The sequence below is a fragment of the Zootermopsis nevadensis genome, unplaced genomic scaffold (assembly GCF_977971745.1).
Source record: "Zootermopsis nevadensis isolate Lab colony 2312 unplaced genomic scaffold, Znev_1.0 Znev_ptg000013l, whole genome shotgun sequence".
NCBI lineage: Eukaryota > Metazoa > Arthropoda > Insecta > Blattodea > Termopsidae > Zootermopsis > Zootermopsis nevadensis.
Genome location: NW_028259145.1, coordinates 1,758,109 through 1,779,033, shown reverse-complemented (window position 1 = coordinate 1,779,033; position 20,925 = coordinate 1,758,109). Strand labels below are relative to the sequence as shown.

At 37.8% G+C, this 20,925-nt stretch overlaps 1 protein-coding gene across 2 annotated transcripts in view; it reads left to right on the top strand.

Annotated features, from left to right (window-relative positions):
* Positions 1-20,925, top strand: part of Bruce (BIR repeat containing ubiquitin-conjugating enzyme) — a 101,952-nt gene that overhangs the window by 43,547 nt on the left and 37,480 nt on the right. For both annotated transcript variants that reach the window (XM_087348367.1, XM_087348368.1), the window contains 16 exons: positions 3,228-3,533; positions 4,720-4,863; positions 5,553-5,759; positions 6,564-6,773; positions 7,880-8,091; positions 9,733-9,992; positions 10,902-11,083; positions 11,373-11,483; positions 11,566-12,178; positions 13,377-13,807; positions 14,343-14,756; positions 14,928-15,192; positions 16,312-16,532; positions 18,193-18,388; positions 19,233-19,466; positions 20,710-20,840. In XM_087348367.1, coding sequence (XP_087204493.1) covers positions 3,228-3,533; positions 4,720-4,863; positions 5,553-5,759; positions 6,564-6,773; positions 7,880-8,091; positions 9,733-9,992; positions 10,902-11,083; positions 11,373-11,483; positions 11,566-12,178; positions 13,377-13,807; positions 14,343-14,756; positions 14,928-15,192; positions 16,312-16,532; positions 18,193-18,388; positions 19,233-19,466; positions 20,710-20,840 — 4,137 coding nt within the window. The remainder of the gene's footprint in view (positions 1-3,227; positions 3,534-4,719; positions 4,864-5,552; positions 5,760-6,563; positions 6,774-7,879; positions 8,092-9,732; positions 9,993-10,901; positions 11,084-11,372; positions 11,484-11,565; positions 12,179-13,376; positions 13,808-14,342; positions 14,757-14,927; positions 15,193-16,311; positions 16,533-18,192; positions 18,389-19,232; positions 19,467-20,709; positions 20,841-20,925) is intronic.

Sequence of the window (20,925 nt, the reverse complement as noted above, 5' to 3'; positions counted from 1 at the left end):
CGTATTTCTCTTTTTTGTGGTAGTGCACTATTCCGTTTTTAATCTTAATATTTTGTTTCTCATTTTTCTTTTTATTAATCATTACTAATATATTAATTTGTTACACTTTATTTTGAAATGTATATTTAATTAAAAGTATATAAGTATGTATTTATTATTCCAGTCTATACACAAACGTAATTTTAAAATGTTGTTGTTAAAATAACTCTATAACATTTGTAATATAAATATCACAATAAGTTATACTAAGTTATAATTATAATTATAGCGCTTTTCATCGTATTACGATGTTACATTATTCGGCGCTTATTATTAACGACATGTTTCGATGCTATTATTGCATCATCTTCAGGTTTTATCGTCTTTTTTATCTTTTATATACTCAATTTCATATACACACATCTTCATATTATTTGATGTGCCATGAAATATAGAACTGCGCCTTTGTGTGGAAAAAGTTAATAAACATAGTTACAGGGAGTGTCTTTACATAAATTGGAACATTTTAATTGGAAGCATAGTTCAGTGCAAGAAGCAGAATGCTAACCTTAAGTGACTCAACTAACATGTAAAAGAGAAATGTTGAAAATTTGTTGGGTTTTGTCATTTGCAAGTCTTGTATCTTCTATTCAGTGCGATGGAGAACCATCTGCTGTAGTCGCCAGATGTTTTGCAAGTTGCATTTCCTAGTTACCAAGCTGCATTTGATTCAGCACAGTCAGGTAAAAGAGTGACCTGGTGCTGAAGTAACCATCTTCGAAACACTGACTGTTGGGAATGGACTGTTCTAATTAATTCTCAGTCCTTACTGTGAATATCTGTTGTATCTTCCTTTGTCTATTTTACTTTCCATTATTACCACTACTCTTTAAGTTAAGTCACGGTATCACCCATAGTTAGAGATATGGAAGTAATGGAAGATGTCTTCTGGAATGTATGTTGATATGCATGCAGCGTGTTTCCTATTCACTGCTCACTCTGCGCTGAAAGCTCGTGTGATGTCTGGCGACTACTGTACTTTACATTGTTTGCAGTAACAGGAAGGACGGAATAAGGCACATTCTATACATAACATAAAAATTAGTAGGATTGGGAAAGTATTTCTATAAATGCTTTGAATTTCAACACTAGTTAGAATGAAGAATGGTGTATCTGCTTGTCCCCATTTTGAACAAGTCTTTCCGGTTTGATAATGTGATGAACATGCTTGTAGAACTTTATGCATTCATTCGTTTTCCTTTACAGTTATTATTTACAGATATGTGTAACGTGTTGAATGTTGCCATTTGGTGGTTAGCACTTGTTCATATTCAGAAGATACTGTAATTCATTCCTGTCCTGGAGGCTAACAATTCTTGCTGGTACTTCTGAGGTGTTTTTCCTAGTACTGTAAAGCAAATTCTGCATTGGCACTGTGAAATGGGTATACCTGCCTACTTTCACATCTTTTCAGATTAATTCATAGTCATCATACCAGTCACCACTACATAACCTATCCAGTTGAGAAGCTACTGTTAAATAAACTAGAAGCAAGCAAATACGTGGTGCACACAGAATACGTAATAGTCAGTCTGAAAGTTAATCTGACCTTGTCTGTATGTCTATAATATTTTTATCTCATTTCTTTATTGGGTTCTCGTAAGATTTAATTTGTGAAACCCAAAAAAATAATACAGTGACAATATGGTTTTATGCTACTTTATTTATTGATAAATATTTTATTTACTGTATATACAGCAAAATATCCATTTAATCTTAATGTTTTATTTTTTATTATTTGTTGTATTACGGTAGTTTCTCTTGTCCCTGCCGAATTATCTCAGACTTAAATTCGCTGCATTCAATTCTAACTGACCACTTTACAACCTCGGGTCTCCTTGCAGTCCTTTTGAATAAGGGTTGCCCTAGGTGACTCTCAGGGTTTGTTGAGAGGATGAGAAAGGTGATGCAGTTCAATACAGGATGATCAGCTGCAGGGTGGTGATTATGTGATGGCGCAGCATCTCCAGATTACTAAAAGGAGGACTCTCAGTATTATGTTTTAATTTAGTGTTATTTAATTTTCATTCATATGTAATGCATCACTCCTTTTAACCACACTACTCCAGTGTCTCTTTCTCTAGGCGTACTGCTCAAGAACTACAAACTCTTCTTCCTTGTCTTGTCTGTTGCCCCAAGTTAACTGGTGCAAGCTTGTTGGTTAACTGGTTATCTTTTACACAATTAGGAACAACTGTTGTGTGAGGCTTGACCCATCCCATCACTAGTGCCAACTTCTGAACTTAAAAAACTAATTAAATGTTTTTATAGTATGTGGGAAGCATTGCATTTTTAAGGCACTGGGGATCTGCCTGTGTACAGTGTTATTCTCAATTGCTTAAATCAGAGGTTCCCAAACTTTTATACCTTGCGCCCCCCCTTGAAACATTTCATAAATTTCTCGCCCCCCTTTGAGAACAAGTGCCAGCAAACAGATTTGACGTAAAATTTAGCTATGAGTATATGGCACTGTAAGACAACTAAACTGCCTCAACCAAGCAAAGGATGTTAAAAATGTTTCGCCATATTTTATTAAAGAAAGTTTTTCATACAAACAACACACCTCTCCAGAAAACCACTCGTGCCCCCCACTTTGGGAACCTCTGGCTTAAATTAATTGTGAGGGTTCATTAAACCAACTCTTCTGTTAGTCCGTGGTAAGTGAAGTGAAAATATCTGATTTTTTCATTAATATTCTTTCATGCTTTTTTTTTCTCTTTGCTCCACAGATATATTATCGTACAATTAATTTGTAACTGTAGTGGATATGAGGATTTTTGTTAATGCAGCACTGGCATATTTGAACATTAGGACATGTTGAGAGGAAATAAATTTTGATGGTTGTTGTTATTTGTCACCATGTGAATAATCATAGTTTTGTTTCACTTAAATTATATTAATGCTATGTGATCATTAGAACTGTTGGTATTGGTGGTACCTCTCCATTGTGCAGATTAGAAGTTATCAGTTGTTTGCTGACAGCATTTGTTCATGATGGTTTCTCGTGTGAAGGGAATGTCTAGTGAGTAGAATTTTTGTCTGGTCCTTATTCATTGTATACCTGACCAACTTCAACTGGGGATTTCAGTATTTTTTTATCTTTAGGAAGCAATAACATTTTATTTCAGAATATATATGTATATGGATGTTGTGAGCAAGTTTGAAATATTGTGGATTTTGTTTCTTAGGGTGATGAAGTGGGCTCTCTGCTATTACCATGGCAGCAACTGTTGATGATGCCTCCTCAGCACATGCTTGTCATTGAGAGGATGCACTCGGGTGCAAGGAGGTTTGTTGTCCTTGATTTCGGGAGCCCAATTTTGCTAACTGATCTCATGATACCCTCGTGTTCTGACCTTGTGTCTCTGTCCATCGATATCTGGTGTCAAGGTGAAGAAACAGATGGTCAGAGGCTAGTTGTAGCGTCTGACATTGGAACGAAGTCCCTGGTTATGAGTGATCTGCAACCACCACCAATATGCAGATACCTCAAGGTATGTTGTAACATAAGAGAGAATTTTCTTTTTTGAAGTTGAGTAATCATTGTAGCTCAATGTTTGTTTTCCTGATTTGTGTGTTTCTATAAATATTCAATTAAACACTGACACTTAATAACCAGAAACTATACAGCAATTATAAATACAGCTGAGACCTCATTAGTTGAAAATGTTCTTGACTGAAAAACACAAATCTTCAATTTTCATCACAGAGATTATCTGCTGGTTGTAGTAATTGAAGCTAATGATAGTAATGCTGGAATAGGCTTATAATAAACACTATTCTGTGAATAAAATGGGAGGAATGTAATTTTTTTTTTGCACGTATTGTAATTAAAATCAGAGTTGCTATGCCTAAAAGTTAAATTACATTGATATTCAAATTTCTTCTTCAGTTATCATTCCCATATTTCTTTAAATTTAGTCAGAAGCAGTCATAGTAGGCCACAGAAAAGCTGAGAACTTCTATTAAAGTTTTACTGGTAGAACCTACAGTCCTGGTCTCCTGTTAGAAATAAAAAAAATAATTCAATTCACTATGACGTAGAGGGCTTATTTGTTACTTCACATGAACTTTTCGCTGGATTTAAAATTGTCATCGTCAAATAGTACATATTCTCAGATGGGCTGTCACTGACTTTGAATTTAATGGTATTTTGAGCTATTTGACAAGGGTTTACTGTAAATGTCAGGTCTCGTCTAAAGAATTTTTCAGAAGCTGCAATTTTGTATGTGATGTAGAAAGCCGGAAATTACCCATATGTTTGCTTTGAGTTGTTCATTTTAAATGTAACCTCCATAGTTTAGTTCAAGGAAACTTATTTTTAAGCCTAATATGGCTTTTGTATGTATGAATGTATTTTATTGCAGTTTGTGCAGATTTGTAACCAAATAAGTGGGGTTGAGATATCAGTCTAAGTCAGAGTGCCCACTCATATTTCCATGAACCGATTTACTTTCGTAGTGATTTGAGGTTCTCACAACAATGAAGGTGTGACATTATGCGGTCTTGTAGGTGTTTAAGATTTTAAAGAAATGTTTCACTTCCATCTTCAGAGTGAAATCACTTCATCCTGAAGATGGAACTGTTAAAATACATAAGGTTTACATTTTGCTCCCCACTTTCCACAGCCAACTATCTTCTTCTGTGTGTTAAGACAGGATCAAATTTGTATGTCTTTAGATCACGACCATCGGAAGATACGGAATGAGTACTACAAGATGTAAGATTCCAATAGGTTCTTTCTATGGACACATAGTTATTCTACCTGGCGAATGTTATCCGGAGACAAGTGAAGTTCAAGGCTTCTCAGAAAACAATATCCAAGTAAGTTTGTTGGTTGTTGATATATTTTGTGTTAGCAGAGCGAAGAATTTGCGCAGTGTGACTCAGACTGGTGTAATGGTAATGGAAGCAAATTGTGGAGTGGAATATTGAAGGGTCCATAGTAGTCGAATAAAATTAAATGGAATGCATTGTTTTAATTTGGTATATACACAAATTTGTAAATAGAACCATACAATTTTCTGTCTATGTGAGATTTGCGTCACCGGTGCCGGACTGCATCATTTCCTGCGATAAAAAGAATGTAAGAAATACTCTCATTTTATACATACATTTTTGTGAACCTGGAAAAGACCTGTTTTCTAAATGGTTACCAAATTACTTGGCAGTTCATAGAAATTTACAGGTTTTACACAGTACTATTCATGATTAATCAGGACATAAAGGTAGCGATGATAATAAGTCTGCTTGCAATTGAGATAATAGTGTACCCAGTTTCTCTTTTAGATTTGGCATCCTGCATCAAGGAAACTATGTTTTGGACTTTAAACTTATATTCTTTTACGTCAGTCGTAAACCATATGTTTTATATCCATGATCATCTCGGCTGTTGCTCCGTGTCTTGGTACTCTGAAAAATTATCCCGTAAAAGTGTTCATAAATCTGCAGTGTGCACCACTTCAGCATAGCACATTTAGTGCATCCTGGTATTAATTTAATAATTATTTCAGGCTCAATTGTCTGTGCTGTCAGCATTGTTTGAAGACATTCACTGTCGCTATAGTTTAGCTTGTGCCAAACTCCAAGAGTTCCTTACTCCTTTGCTGACTTCAGAAATTCCTAATGTAGTTCACATGCACCATTATCTTCAGAGAGGAAGAGACATAGAGAAGTACTTTCCTAGCCCTGAGGGACAAAAAATTTTGACAGCATATCAGGTAAGTCTAATAAGCATTTAAATTTATGGTACTAACCCTTTCAGAAAAGACTTGTAGTGGGCAGTACGTTTTGAACTGACTTATCGTAATTAAGATTTTTGCCTAAGATTAAACAAATTTAGGTCATGCAGTGAAATATGAATGTACAGGAAATGTCTGTCACCTTACCAAGTTTATGGACTGGATTTTTTAAAATTCATGCTTTTCCTCAGTCTTTCCAGGCAAAGGCCAGGGTAGTAACTTAAATTAAGCTACAATTGCTTCTTTCCATATTCTTTGTTCATTAATCATCCGATCATTTTTCACTAGTTTTGCTACTGAAACCACTAATAAACCACAACAAATAGATAAGAATTCAGTGTCTCATACCATTTAAGTCATGATAAGGAGTCAGGCAGTGTATATACAGGCTTGTCCCTTATTTCAGTGCCATAGTCTGGTAACATGTGAAGACTAGGACAAATTTTTGTTCTGTGTTTGGTATTAATTCTCGGAATAAGTTGATCCCTTTGTTTTTCATTACACCCAAGAGAGATGAAGTAATGTGTTGGTAACGGAGGACATTGCGTAATGATGAAGACTTTTTAATTACATGAAGGCTTGATGTATGGGACTTAGCTTGGGTAAGGGAAACAAGAAATACATACAAAATTTTCAGAGGCAAAATGATTTTGAAAGGAATCTAAGAAAGAGAAGCATGACCTTGAAGATGACTGCAAGAACTCTGTGTTCATGATAAGCTAGCAAACTCCTCTTTCAGTTCACATAAATATTTGCACTTAAGGTACTGTTATATGTTTCCAGGAATGTGTGACATTTCAGCATCAGTTAAATTTAGTTCGTAATGTCATGCGACGACTTGAGTCTGCACAAGGCAAAGTGCATTCTCTTCCGGACATAAAAGGCACTCCGAGAATGCTGTCTGAAGCTTGTACAGACAAGTTACGAGTTCTTGGAGAAGGCCTTCTTGATCTGTTGTTGTATTTGGTCTATGAGATTGGACCAGTGCCCAGGGTAAGTAAAAACCTTTTCATCAGCGTGAATTAATGAGAGACTTGCTAATGGCGAGTTTTACTAGTTCTGTCAAAACTGAATTGAAGTCTCAGTCCCTGAAATTACTTTGGCACTTAACTATTTGTTCTCTTCTGCATGTTTTGTTGAAGCTGAACCCGTCTTGTTTACATCATGGTACTTGTCAGTTTGATTCTCATTCATTTTTACATTTTGGCAATACTTTCTTTGATTTCAGTTGAAGTAATTTAATTTGTAATGATTCTAATAGGGTCTTGAAATAATTCCTTTATTACATGCAGCTGTAAGCTCTCAAATGTAGAGGTACTATGTTTATTGTAAGGCATAAATAACTGGCTAAGTGAGTGTCATAGTTTTATGGGGGGAAAAAATTGTTCTTTACCCCTTTTAGCCAATATTAAATGCGGACTCAGAATTAGGACGCAGCCAGAATTGTTTCAGACCGCATGGATATCAAGAAAAAATCTTCCTCATTGTTTGTTGTGGAGACATTAACCAAATATCACATCAAATTGTAAAATCATGTAACCTGTATATGAAAATTATAATTGTCTCATGCAGTGTGTGTAGTAATTATTATTATTATTTAGTGTTCTGTCTGAGGACAGGTCCATATGAACAGGATCCTTCCATCCTTTTCTCGGACTGGGACCTGTTCATATACGTTCTTGGCAGATGATCCAGAAGTGGTTTGCCATTGCCTTCTTCTGTGTGTGAATGGAGTAATTGTTGGGATGCCACGGAGAAACCGGGGAAGCCCCCGGAGGAAAACTCCGTGTTGCCTAGACCACGGCCTTGCCCAACACAAGTTATAAATTCGGGCATCGCCGGGAATCGAACCCGAGACCCCAGGATTACAAGGCCAGCGTTCTAACCGCTAGACCACCGTGGCTTGTGTAGTAATATTAACGCTAAATCCGAAATACAGTAAACTTTTTTTGTGTGTGTGTTCGTCAGAATGAAATATTCTGTTGTCCAGTAATTGTCAAAAGAAACATACTGCTTATGTAAGTGTGTTTTGCAACACATTTTCATGCTATTATTTTTTAATGTAGTTGTGATAACATATAATATTGTTTGTTTTGCAGTTACCATTGGCATTGTATGAGTCATTTGATCAAGGTATGTGTGAACATTTGTTCCATTGCCTTTGTGTGAAAGAAGACACTCGAATGCAGTTGTCAGCATGCACGTTACTTGTGAGGATGTGTGGACTTCAGCCGTGGTGGGGCGATTTCTTGGCGAACACTATCACCAGACTGTACAGCTCACAGAATACATCCATTTTCCCACAAGATAGGTATATATGAATAATAATCTCTAATCATATTCTCTTCTTACATTGAAACCTTCATTTAAATCTTTTTTCCAGTAACGTAGTATCCATGACTTGCAATAGGTTTTTGTCTGCTTCATATTCGTCTTAATGAATGTGATCATTAGGTTTGGAATGCTCAAATAGAGCTCATTTACTATATTTCTAGTTCTTTTCTCTCTATTCTCTCACCTCAGCCTATAATTTTCTGTGCTAATGAAAAGCTTCGTTAGTTAAGAGCTTTGAAGTGAGACAACATTTGAAGAAAGGAAAAGGCTATAGTACACAGGTTACTTGTCATACTGCTCTTCTTCATATGCATGAATCTCAGCAGTGCTGTGTAAATATGGTTTATTCTTTAATCTGTTTATAGTTTAAATGCGTCATGTTTGTGTTTTAAATTCAAATATATAATATAATTCAAGTCTATACACAAACTTTAAATTGTTGATGTTAAAATTTAAAATTAATATTTGCATTGAAAATATAGAGTAGTTTTAAAGATAAGAAAACCCTGAAGATGATGCTATGCATTGAAACATGTAGTAGTATAAAGCGCAATACTGTAACATCGTAATAACGATGAATAGCGCAAAATATCAATATTAATTTTAAATTTTAACATCAACAATTTAAAGTTTGTGTATAGACTTGAATTATATTATATATTTGTCTTTAAGCTGTGTTATATTCCTGGACGACAGCATTTGGCATTATGTGAGATTTCAGGTTTTCATGGTTTCAAGTATGAAGATGACTTGTTTTCTGGGATGTTGCACCATGTGGTCTGGTTGAAGTTTACCAGTGTTTCAGAGGTGCTTGCTGCCTCCATCATCAGGGCAATGAGTAAGCTGTGCACAAGGAATTGGTTTGACATGTAGAGTGAGGATTGGTTGAGAGCAAGGTGTTCACTGATCTCCCTCTTGGTTCATGATGGATCCTAATAAGGGCTGTTTCCTCCCTCCTGTGCATGTCTGGCATATACCCGTCTCCCCTTCTTCCAGCCAGGCTGCCTTTAACCACATGCTCCCTTGGTCATACCTTATCCTCACCCTCTTCTCTACTAGTCTAGTCTCGCCAAGGTTTGACTGTGTCCTGCCAGTTCCCATATCTCTAACCATTTTCTCCCTTGCAGCTTACTAATTTCCCTGACAGTGGAAGCAGCTGGCACCTCTGAAACATCTGTAAACTTCTGTCAGACTACACAGCGCAACACTCCAGAAGACAATCTGTCCTTAACATTTTCAATTGTGTTGAGTCAGCAATAAGAGTTCTCTTGTAAGACTTGAGGTTCTCACAGCGGTGAATATGAAGATTTCTGTCTTCTGGGTTATTGCGCTGTGTAGTCTGGTCGATGTTAACCAACGTTTCAGAGGTCATACTGCCTCCGTCATCAGGGCGATGAATATTCATCGCCCTGATGACGGAGGCAGTATGACCTCTGAAACGTTGGTTAACATCGACCAGACTACACAGCGCAATAACCCAGAAGACAGAAATCTTCAAGAGTTCTCTTGCATGTATTGTCTTTATTTAGTGAAGTGTTTGCCCTTTCCCCTTAAAAATGTTGTTTTACTAATTACTGAATGTTGGGAGTGTCGCTACTGGTTTTAATGTGTTTTGTAGGGTGTTCATTTTGTTAACGTACTTGGGGAGGAAGTCCCTAGGTGGTGGTGCTACACGATGCTCAGTTTTGGATAGTGTACTGGGAACTCTCACCAGACTTCTCTCTCCTCTCACAACTCATCAAGCTGGATTTTTGCGCGCTGAAATGGATTTGTCCCTCATTGGCTGGATCCTGCTTTTTCTCTCAGTTTGTCTTGATACTAATGGTACATCTGGTTGCTCTGAGGAAATTGCTGATAAATCTAAGGACAGAGACCAAGGTGAAGTAGTATTAATTTAAACATTTTATTGACTTCAGTTTTGTTTTGGTGTAAGAATCAACAGATACTAGATGGTAGGTACTAGCTTTATTGTTTGTGCATTTTTTTATATACACACTTTTAATCAGGCAGTGTATGGAAGTATAGTTTCATTAAATTAAATACGTTGGATTGGACATTTATTGTGAAATGGAGCACGTGACAAAATAAAGTTTACAAAGAAAGATAAGTTGAGTATGGAGGAATTTCTGTTTAACATTTTTTGGCATTGGCATAGGTTTACTATCCAAAGTTCCAGTAAAAACTCAACAAATTTTAGCCTTCATGCAGCAAGTGTTTTAACTTATGAAACACACAACTTGATGGAGAGGCATTCATATCATTTTCATTCAGTGCTCAAGAAATAGTTTCCCACGCTACATGGTCTTTTAATGGTGACTGATGGTGAATAGAAAAGTATTTATACTAGTACTGTCTGACTGTGCACAAGTGGATTTTTTCAAGTGGCTAGTAGATGTGTGTTATATTTCTGGAGCCATGTCTGCTATGTGTGTTTACTTTATACACTGAATTACAAAACACATAAATCCACGTACGAGTCTGACTTGCGAGTCTGGCTTGGATATATTTCACCACACATGCATAGCAGACTCGGCTCATGACACCCCACCCACAAACGAGTTTGGCTCAATGGAACTCGAGCCGAGCCGGACTCGCAAGCCAGACTCGTACGTGGATGGGCCGCTTAAGGGGAGCAGATACTGAAACAAGGGATTCTAACCACATTGACAGAAAACAATACTGTTTACAAAGTTTTGTTCACAGGGTCACCTTTCGTATTAAGAGGTTGATGTGGATTATAAAGACTGAAGCTTAATGTTGCTTGACATATATTTCTTTAATGTCCAGGTACTGCTTCACGTTGGGATTTTATCCAAGGAGAAGTCGCAATGCAGCGACGAATGGCCACCACAAGTCGCTGCAATGCTTCTAGAAGTTACAGGCGCAAATTGCAGAAGCGTCTCATGCATCATAAGCAGCAACTTGAAGATCTTGAAGCAGCAAAGAAAGCATTCCATGCATCAACGCAGGTATAGTGGTCATTCAAATCTGTTACCTTTGCATTGCTCAGATCAAAACAGAAGAAAGAAAAGGAATTCAGAAGAGGCCTTAAAAAAGTTTGTTCTGTAAGTGAAAACGTGAAAAAATCTTGCGCTTTACTTTGGCACACTTCAAAAAATGGAACTAGCCTACAAATACTGACCTTATGGAAGTAGTATTTAGAAATTCATAAATTTGCTTTGTGTTGTGCAGGACTCTTGTTTAACCTTTAATTACCATGCCCTGTTTTTTATGTAAGAATTCTCTTTCTTCTGGAAGGCATTGTCAGCACTCTCAAGTCAAGCAGCAAACTTATCCAGCAAGTTAGAAGCTGCTTTGAAACAGCAAGAACAGTTCTTTAAGAAAACATTGAAACAACACTCAGCCAAAGTGAGTAAGATGAATTACGCATAATTTAGGTTTCTGTCTGATTAAATATTGCAAACAAAATTGTTCTGTTTTTCCATTACAGCATTTTAAGGATATTCTTCAAATACGTCGGAATGATGGTCCGACACTACTCAACAAACATGGTTTACCTGTTCCAAGGACATCTAGCACAACGTCTAGGGAGAGAGATGAGAGCGAAACGGAGCGTGACCTGAACTTGTGTCTCCCGCAGTCACATTGCCTACCTGTAGCAAAAGGACTTGTATCACTTATTCTGCAGATGGACTTCACTTGCAATATAGATATGTTCTTACTGGCATGTAAAGTTGTAGCTCGCATTGTTGTATCGACGAGACCAGCTATTACACTTGGTGAGTTAATGACACAAGATCAGTTACTTCATTTGGTGAGACTAGCCGTGTGGAATGATCAGCATAAAGCTTCATGGGGTGGCCCATGGTCTTCTCATGCCATCTGCTGCCTGCTGCAAGATATTCTGGAAGGAGTGAGAATGTATCCTAATCTGTGCAGCCAAGAAGGAAGTCCTGCAGAAGACGTCTCAGATCCTGCAGTAGCCACACCTGTTACTATGACAGAACCTGAAGAGCCTGTGTCTGAACCTAGCACAAGCAACAATATTCAGGAAGGGGAAGAGGATTTTAATGTTGAAGATACTACTGACGCTTCTACACCAGGTAAATTATGTAATGGTACATAAGTCATGTAGGCTTTTTTGTGCTATTCACTGATTCACCTTTGAACTCTTTAACTAGTGAAGTTCCATATACAAGAAAATCTGTGGAAACATCACTGAATTATCTATGTAAAGTTGGCCGCATTTGGCACTGTTTTACTGCATCAGTCAGAGTGGCAGAATGGCTGTACAGCGAAACCTCGATGCATCGTTTTCGGCGGGGGTGGGAAATAAAAACGATGAATACGGGAAAACGATAGATGCGGGAAAGCATTAAAAATTTAAAAAAAAAAAACAATGTTTATCTTTCAAAGTTACTTCTTTTTACCAAAAAAGTCTTTAATGGACAACTGGTTTGTCGAAACTTTACGTTTTAGGCCAAACAAAGCCCTTTCCACGTTCAAAATGTTTTCCCCCCTCACGTTCACTAATATTATGCGCATAAAAGAACGACTTCACTTTTGCCAATGCTTCGGCAAAACTCGGCACAGCTTCGGGCTCGCATTCGTCGTCTTCCTCTTCCTCACCACTCCCACCCCCTTCGCGGACAATAACAGGAAGAATGGAAATACCATTACTGCCGAACTGAACGAAACGTAGCTGTAGAAGACACGAGATGAACCAGAAGAATGAAAAGTTTCTGCCTGCCTTTCCTTTGTTCTTATAATAAAAGCATTTGTGAAGAAATTCACACTGCACATGCCATCTGGCATCGCTGGAACGAAATATGAGTGCACCCTAATTAAACTCATCAAATTTCTGACAATGAGCACCCCCATTCGCTCCAACTATCACCCCTGCACCGCTGACCCCTCATTCCAAAAGAATCTGTGCTGGTTGGGCGACATAACAGGTTACCGCTACTGTGTATTCCAAAAACATTGTGCGTCTTTCGGTATTAATTTATCTCAAAACCCAGCATTTAAATTTCTCAGAAACGATCATTGCGGGAAAATTGTGGGCCGGGACTAAGATTTTTGAACGATCGATGCGATAATACGATAGTTCGAGGAACGATAGAAGCGGGAAAATGTAACATTATTTTATATGGGATGTATCCGGGACCGAACAAAACGGACGATGCATCCGGGAAAACGATAGTTCCGGGAACGATGGATAGAGGTTTCACTGTATATGAAATTCTGAAGATGAAACGTTTCTGAGCGATGTAATAGGATTTATTGTAATATAATTTTTAGGACCTTCATGTTCCAAGAGTAATGGATTCCAGCTACCCTCACTGTTGGAATCTGATGATAGCGAGCTGGAAGACTTCCTGGATGACATACTAGAACGTGGGCGAAATTTACTAAGAAAGGGAGCTGCAAATCGTGTACCTGTTAGTGCAACTTCAAGCATATCAACTGCCTTGGATGCAAGACTAGAATATGGAGTGGAGGGAAGTGCTGAGGTGATGTTGCGCAAACTGACAGCTTTAGGAGCTTATAATTTGCCAGTCAGTGTGAATGCAGCAATCCAGCCTCCACCTGAAACTGCTAGACAACCAGCTTCTTCTGCGTGGGATGAGACTAATTTAGTAATTTGGCAACAAACTGATTGCAACCAACCTGACAGCTTGCAAATGCTGACTGCTTGCTTTGACAAAGTGTTTACAGAATTACATCAGCAAGTATGTATAATTCTCATCATTATTACAGTATGGACTGTCACAGTATTTTGTTCTCGTATCACCATAGAGCAGAGTCCTTTGAGAAACTGATAATCGCTTAGCTACTCAAGAAATTACCTACCTTTTTTGCATCCAAAGGTTTGTCACCATGTTTGAAAGAGCCTGTTACTGGTTCTTCTACTGAGTCAGATGAGTCCAGTTCACATAACCACATACCTGTTTTCTAATATTATTTTAATATTATATCCCATCTCTTCTTCTTACAGCAGAACTTTTTATTAAATCTGTATTTGTAGGTACCCTGCTTATCTGGATGTTTTCTCCTCCATTTGCCATAATTACAAGGCGCCCACTTGCCATATTTTTTAAAAAAAATTATGCAAAAAAACATACCATCCTAAATACAATATTTTTGCCGGACAGAAACCTGTCCCATATTTTGGTTTTGTGATACATTTAATTCATTTTGATCTTGTGCACTTGTTAATTTTTACTGTGTGATTGAATGTTTAAGGAAAATTTGTTCATATTTCAGAACTCATGGACAAATCTGGAATTGGTGCTACAGTTGTGGTTGACCCTGAATTTGGAATCTGCATGTGATCCGGGAGTGTTAGGAACATTTGACCCAGGGGTTTCTCCTTGTATATATCTCAGTCCAAATGCAGTGTCAGGACTAATGGCTGCCTTTGCATGGCATCCTGGCATCTCTCTGCGAGCTTGGTGTTTGGCATTTCAGAGCTTAACAATGTTAGCAAACACTCCATTTGCTGAGGCTGGATCACCAGAAGCAGCTGCCTCCTGGGCACCAGAGACAGTAGAGGAAATTGAAAACTCGCTAAGAGGCATGGCCAAGATAATTGTTGGTGATCCACAGTTTGTGCCCATGTTGCTACGTTTTCTCTCTGGTTCTGGATTGAACACTGGAACTTACTCTGCTAAAGGATGCGTAAGTAAATTAGTTAATTGTGTAAACTTGTAATTGGATTGGAGGGGCGGGGGGTATGTAGAAATACCTGACAGTTTTTTAAATGAAAGACGGGATGTTTTATGCATTATTTGAAATTTGCATTTTTAGTCAAAGTATTCATTGGTCTATTTCTGTTCGATGAATTTTCAGGCTGGACCATCTGTTTGTCATGCCCTCCATGATTTCCTTGTGAGACTACAGATGAGGTGTGATGTTGTGACAATTACCAGTAAATATGGAAATAAACTTAAAGAGTTACTGCTGAAACTAGTATATCAGTTAGTACAACCTTCAGGAGCCCTGGCTAACCGACAGGGACCGTTGGATGCTCAGTGCAAACTTGTTGAATTACTACTCAATCTCAACTTTGCTAACATTGATTTGAGCACAGCCATGAGTATTCTTGAATCAGTTGGTAAGTTACATTTCTTATTCAAGTCTCCGAAGTTCTTTGCGTACAAGGTTATACAAAAATGGCATAAAGGCCAAATCTCTTTCACTGTGACATTACACTGGGCAATGGCTCTGTTTGCAATTGAATGGGACACATCAGCTATTGGCATATGCTGATGATGTTAATTTATTGGGGGATGATATGAATACAATAAAGAGGAACGCAGAAGTTTTACTAGAGGCTGGTAGACAAGTGGGGCTAGAAGTAAATTCAGAAAAAACTAAGTACATGTTAGTATCTCGTCATCAGAAGACAGGCAGGCAAAATCATCTTAGGGTGGCTAATAAATCCTTTGAAAGGGTTACAAAGTTCAAATATTTGGGAACAACAATAACAAATCAAAATGATACTCGTGAGGAAGTTAGGAGGAGACTGAATTCCGGAAATGCTTGCTACTTCTCAGTTCAAAATATTTTGTCTTCCCGTCTGATTTCTAAGAACCTGAAAATTAAAGTATACAAAACAATAATCTTGCCTGTTGTTTTGTATGGGTGCGAAACATGGTCTCTCACTCAGAGGGAGGAACACAGATTGCAGGTGTTTGAGAATCGGGTGTTGAGGAGGATATTTGGGCCTAAGAGGGAAGATGATGGGGCATGGAGAAAACTGCACAATGACGAGCTTAAAAATCTGTACTGCTCCCCCAGTATTGTCAGGGTGATTAAGTTGAGAAGAATGAGATGGGCCGGGCATGTAGCGCGCATGGATGGGACAAGAGGTGTGCACCGGGTATTGGTTGGGAAACCTGAAGGGAAGAGACCACTAGGGAGACCTAGACGTAGATGGGAGGATAATCTCAGGCGGGATCTATGGGAGATAGGAGTTGAAGGAGACTGGATTTTGTTGGCCCAGGACAGGGTCCGGTGGAGGGCTTTGGTTAATTCGGTGATGAACCTTCGGGTTCGGTAAGCCATCTAGTTAGTTAGTTAATGGCTCTGTTTGTAATATTGAAATGGTGATGTTCAGCGCTAGTGTAACTAGTTCAGGATGTAAATTCAATTAAGTTTTTATTCAGAGTGATATTAAGAGTATGCGGTATATATAAACATGACATTTGTATAACTTATGATTTCTCCACAGGTGTTTTGGTTTACACATATATCTTGAGCCTAGAGAAAGTTAAATGTCGCAGTGTATCAGAATCGAATGTGATTGCTTCCTCATGTTTTGGTGGCCTGTTTGCTTCTGTGCTGGGAGGTGAAACAAAGCAAGGAAAACCAGCATCATGGGATGCTCTCCTATGCAGCTTGCTGAAATTAGTCAACAAATTGATCCAAACACCTCTGGTCTCTCATACACATGTAAGTTGCAATGATTATTTATATGAGAATGTTACAATTATTCTCATTTGTGTTAATGTTTACTATGTGTTACAAATACCATAACTGATTATAAGAATTAGATTAAAGTTATTGTAAACTCCAATGACAGATTTTTTAATATTTGACTGAATTAACCTCTGACATGCTTTTGTCAAGGAAGTAGTTTTTACTGTTTGGAAAATGCTGAGAATCTTCCTGTTCCAAGTTCACTGTCTGAGTTTTCAAAGCTGTAAGCTAGTCATGATCCATTAACCAACAATAGGTTTAGTGTTACTGTTGATTTTATTTAGTGTACACAGAGGTGTGCCATGGTGGTCTAGCGGTTAGAACGCTGGCCTTGTAATCCTGGGGTCTCGGGTTCGATTCCCGGCGGTGCCCGAATTTATAACTTGTGTTGGGCAAGGCCGTGGTCTATTCAACATGGAGTTTTCCTCCGTGGCATCCCAACAATTACTCCATTCACACACAGAAGAAGGCAATGGCAAACCACTTCTGGATCATCTGCCAAGAACGTATATGAACAGGTCCCAGTCCGAGAAGAGAAAAGGATGGAAGGATCCTGTTCATATGGACCTGTCGTCAGACAGAACACTACAAATAAAATATAAATAAACACAGAGGAGTCAAAAAATAGAACTACGTAATTTCTTATGTTTTAATGGCATTAATTAATCTCAGCGTAATGTCGTTGTTTAAATGCGGCATTGTTGATATTGGATAATACAGCCAGTGGATTCATCGTAGCCCCATATTTTCCAAAACCAAACTGACTGATGAAAGTTACTTTTAGATGGATATATTGTTTATTTATAAACTATAAATGGTAACACTTTTTATCAAGATGTATCAAGGTACTGGTATTGCATTAAGATACAAAACTAAAACCTTATATTTATGCTCCTAGAATGTACATTTTTCCATGATTTTTCAGTCCCATTAATTTTCCATCAAATACATGTCATTTCATTTGGAAATCACAGGTTTTATACATGTTTTGTTGTGAACTGGTCAGCTTTTGTTTTCAACTAACGTGTACTCCGACAATTCAGTTACCATTTTCCATGGGTCTTTCTAGCTTTCAAGCTGAGTATGCTGCATTCTATGCAGTTGTTTTATTTGAATTGATGTCTTTGATAAAGCATGTTTACAATACAAAATAAATTAAAAACTATTTCCTTAAAACAAAAACTCAACATATTAGTAACAGGATGTTTTCACATTCATGGGGACTTGTCTTTCCTTTGTGAAACAATTTGGATTATCATTATTAGCTCTGAATAAAATAGTCAAAAAAACACCATAACATTGAAGAGAATACTAATTTTAGTAGGATGTGAGGTTATGACAGTGGTGAGTACGAAGATGGCCGTCTTCTGTATGTTATAGTTCATGGGGATTATAAATTGTATTAATAATGTTCATACAGACCTTAATAATTTACCTAGATTATTTCAGATGAAGGTAATTATTATTATGTTATATCTTGCAATTACACTGTTTTTCGTTAATACCCGCAAAAGAGTGAATGAGGGGTTTGCTATAATTTCCTCTGGGAGCGGTGTACTGTTTTCCATCTCAAATTATTCTCCTTATAAGTCCCATAAATCTGTAGAGCTCATTATATGCATTTGGTTTGTAGGCAGTTAGGCAGGCAGAGAGTATGGAGGTATTGGATTGTCAGTCAGGTCACCTAGCAGCAGGAAATTCCCAGTTGGATAACAATGATATGTGTCAGACGGACGAGCATAAGGCTGCTGAACAACAGAACTCTGTTGATGTACGTCAACCGCAGGGTGTAAGGCAGGAGGTAAAGGTGCCTTGTGTTGCAGATACAGGTAAGTCATTTATGAGTGAGGTGTTCCCATATTCCCACAACTTCAATTCTGCTTCATTATGCCTTTAAATAATTTAGCAGATACCATTTTATTTATGGGTTTTCCCCCCTTTAAGGATCAGTTCTTATATCAGTTCAGCTCCCTGAATTTTAAATTTCTTCCATCTCAAAAAGTTCAGAATTAAAGTGATTTCACTACATTGCATTCATGTGTTATACAAATGAATGTATAAGATGAGGATAAATACTTGATGTAAACCTCATATTTTATATTTGTAAGTGCTGTTGTAACTTTTCTACAGATTTACACTAATGTAAATTAATTTGAGTGCATCAGATAATACACTAAACTTTTGGGTTGAAATTCTACAAACTGTAGATAAGTGTTTATCTCAAAGTATGTCATGAAGGAAACTGTTACATTACAAATGCTGGATTGTAACATGCACCCGAAGTTCTATTCCTGGACAGTGCATGTGAATTTTGTATTGGAAAATATGTTACTGAACACACTTTCCTCCATGCACATCTATTTTCATTCCATGCACTCATGTATCTTCACCCTTGAGATGCATAACATGCGTGAATAATTTTTATTCTTAGTTGGCACTCATATGACCCAACAGGAAATTTAAAGATCTGTCAGAGAGGTTAGCTGAAATGTTAATGTGTCTCAAGTAACTAAAGTAATGTTATAAAAGAAATTAACATTTCACTTCTTGAGAAGACTACATTTTTTATATGTGATATTACAGGTAAGCTGAAGTAAACAACAATTAGGAGCATGTATGTAGTTAAAAATGTAAGCCAAACTGAATCTTGAATGAAGTTATGTAATTCTGTAGTGTTGCAGCATCATCCAACTATGCTGAGACTGTTGAGCGCTCTGGCAGGCTGCAGTGGTTCTACCTTAGCAATGCTTCTTGGATCTGCTGCACCCCCTGAACAATTGGCACTGGGTGAATTTGGAGAGCCATTGTCCGTAGGGGATGCTGTATTCCAGCTGTTGGCCATGTTGGCTCGGAAGGCTACTTCACCACAGTTGATCCTCAGGCCCTTGTTTGATTTTCTGTCTTCTGGTAAGTTGTTTTCAAGGTCTGATGACAATGTTTTTGTGATATAAGCAAAAAACATGTGTTTTATGATTTAAAAAAATCTGTTTAGATGTGGTTTGCAGCAGTTTTCAGGCTTTACATAGATATTTCCATCTTGCCACGCACAATGTTTAGTGGTTTGATTCCTGTGTCAAGTGGGTTCCGTGCATTCTTACACGAGGTTAAATTAGCTAGAGAGTGAAGCTGAACTCTAACTCCCATCCCATGCAAAGGTTTAAAATTTGTGGAACTGTCTGCCCATTCCATATATACTTTTTTGGTGTCTACTCTATAAAGTAGTTAGTTATTTCTGTCTAAGATAGTCCTCTAAAATCAGAGAGTTAAGTACTGAAAAAAAGGAATTGCATTTAATTTAAAGAACAATCAAGATAATGCGTATTTGTCTTAGTAATGAATATATTGTTTGTGCCTCTGTTTTTCTGTGCATCACTTTAAAATTGAGATTGCCTGCTTTAATTTTACCTCAGTTTTTGTACATGGTATATATATATATATATAGGTGTACTGTATGGTGGACAGTTACTAAGAAAAACTGTTACTTTTAACTTAACTATTCTGCTTTGGACATGTCAATCTTCTTAGTTTTTTAGACAACTGTTTCAGAGACTGGATCTGTCTCCATCATCAGATTCTTTTTTTCTTTCTTTCTTTTTCTATGGCTCTCCGGTCTGTATTCGGTCCATGGCCTCCTCAATTCTCCTCTTCCATTCGGTCCTCTGTTAGGTCTGTCTGTCCGAGGCTTTGATTGAGGTTTCGAGACATCTTCCTTTTTACGGTGCAAGGTTGTTAGCCTTGCAACCAACCCCCAACCTGGAGGACCAGGGTACCTGTCGTAGTCTGACCTCTCCCCCTTGACCAATCTGGCTAGGGACGCCCTACCAGTAGCTATGCTACCGCCAGCATAGCTCTTGGGGTCACTGAGGTACTCAAGCCCCACGACCACGGCAAGGTGTAGGTACCAATAAGTGAGGCCATCATCAGATTAAAGTAAGAAGAAAAAGGGTGCTTATTGTGTCTAAGGGACATACCAGAATGAGCACCAGTTTTGTCATTACCTTAATCTGATGATGGGGACAGATCTAGTCTCTGATGCAGTGTGGTTTTTAACATAAAACTGAGGCAACAGACAAGGTCCAAAGTAATACTTGAGTTGATTGCAACACATCATTATCAGGATCTTTTAGACTTAAACTGATACTTGTTTCAGCATGCAATGCGCAGCCTCCTGTGGGTGCAGTTGGTGTAATGCAGCTCTCAGAACCTCTTCTGTGGTTTATTTTACGAGTAATAGATAAGGAGAGTGCCCTGGAAGAATTCAACAGAATGGGGGGTGTCAGGGTATGTATAAATCACGTTATTGTACATAACTTGAAAACACTTTTTTGTGAAGAAATGGTCTTACAAATGCAGCTGCAGGAAATGT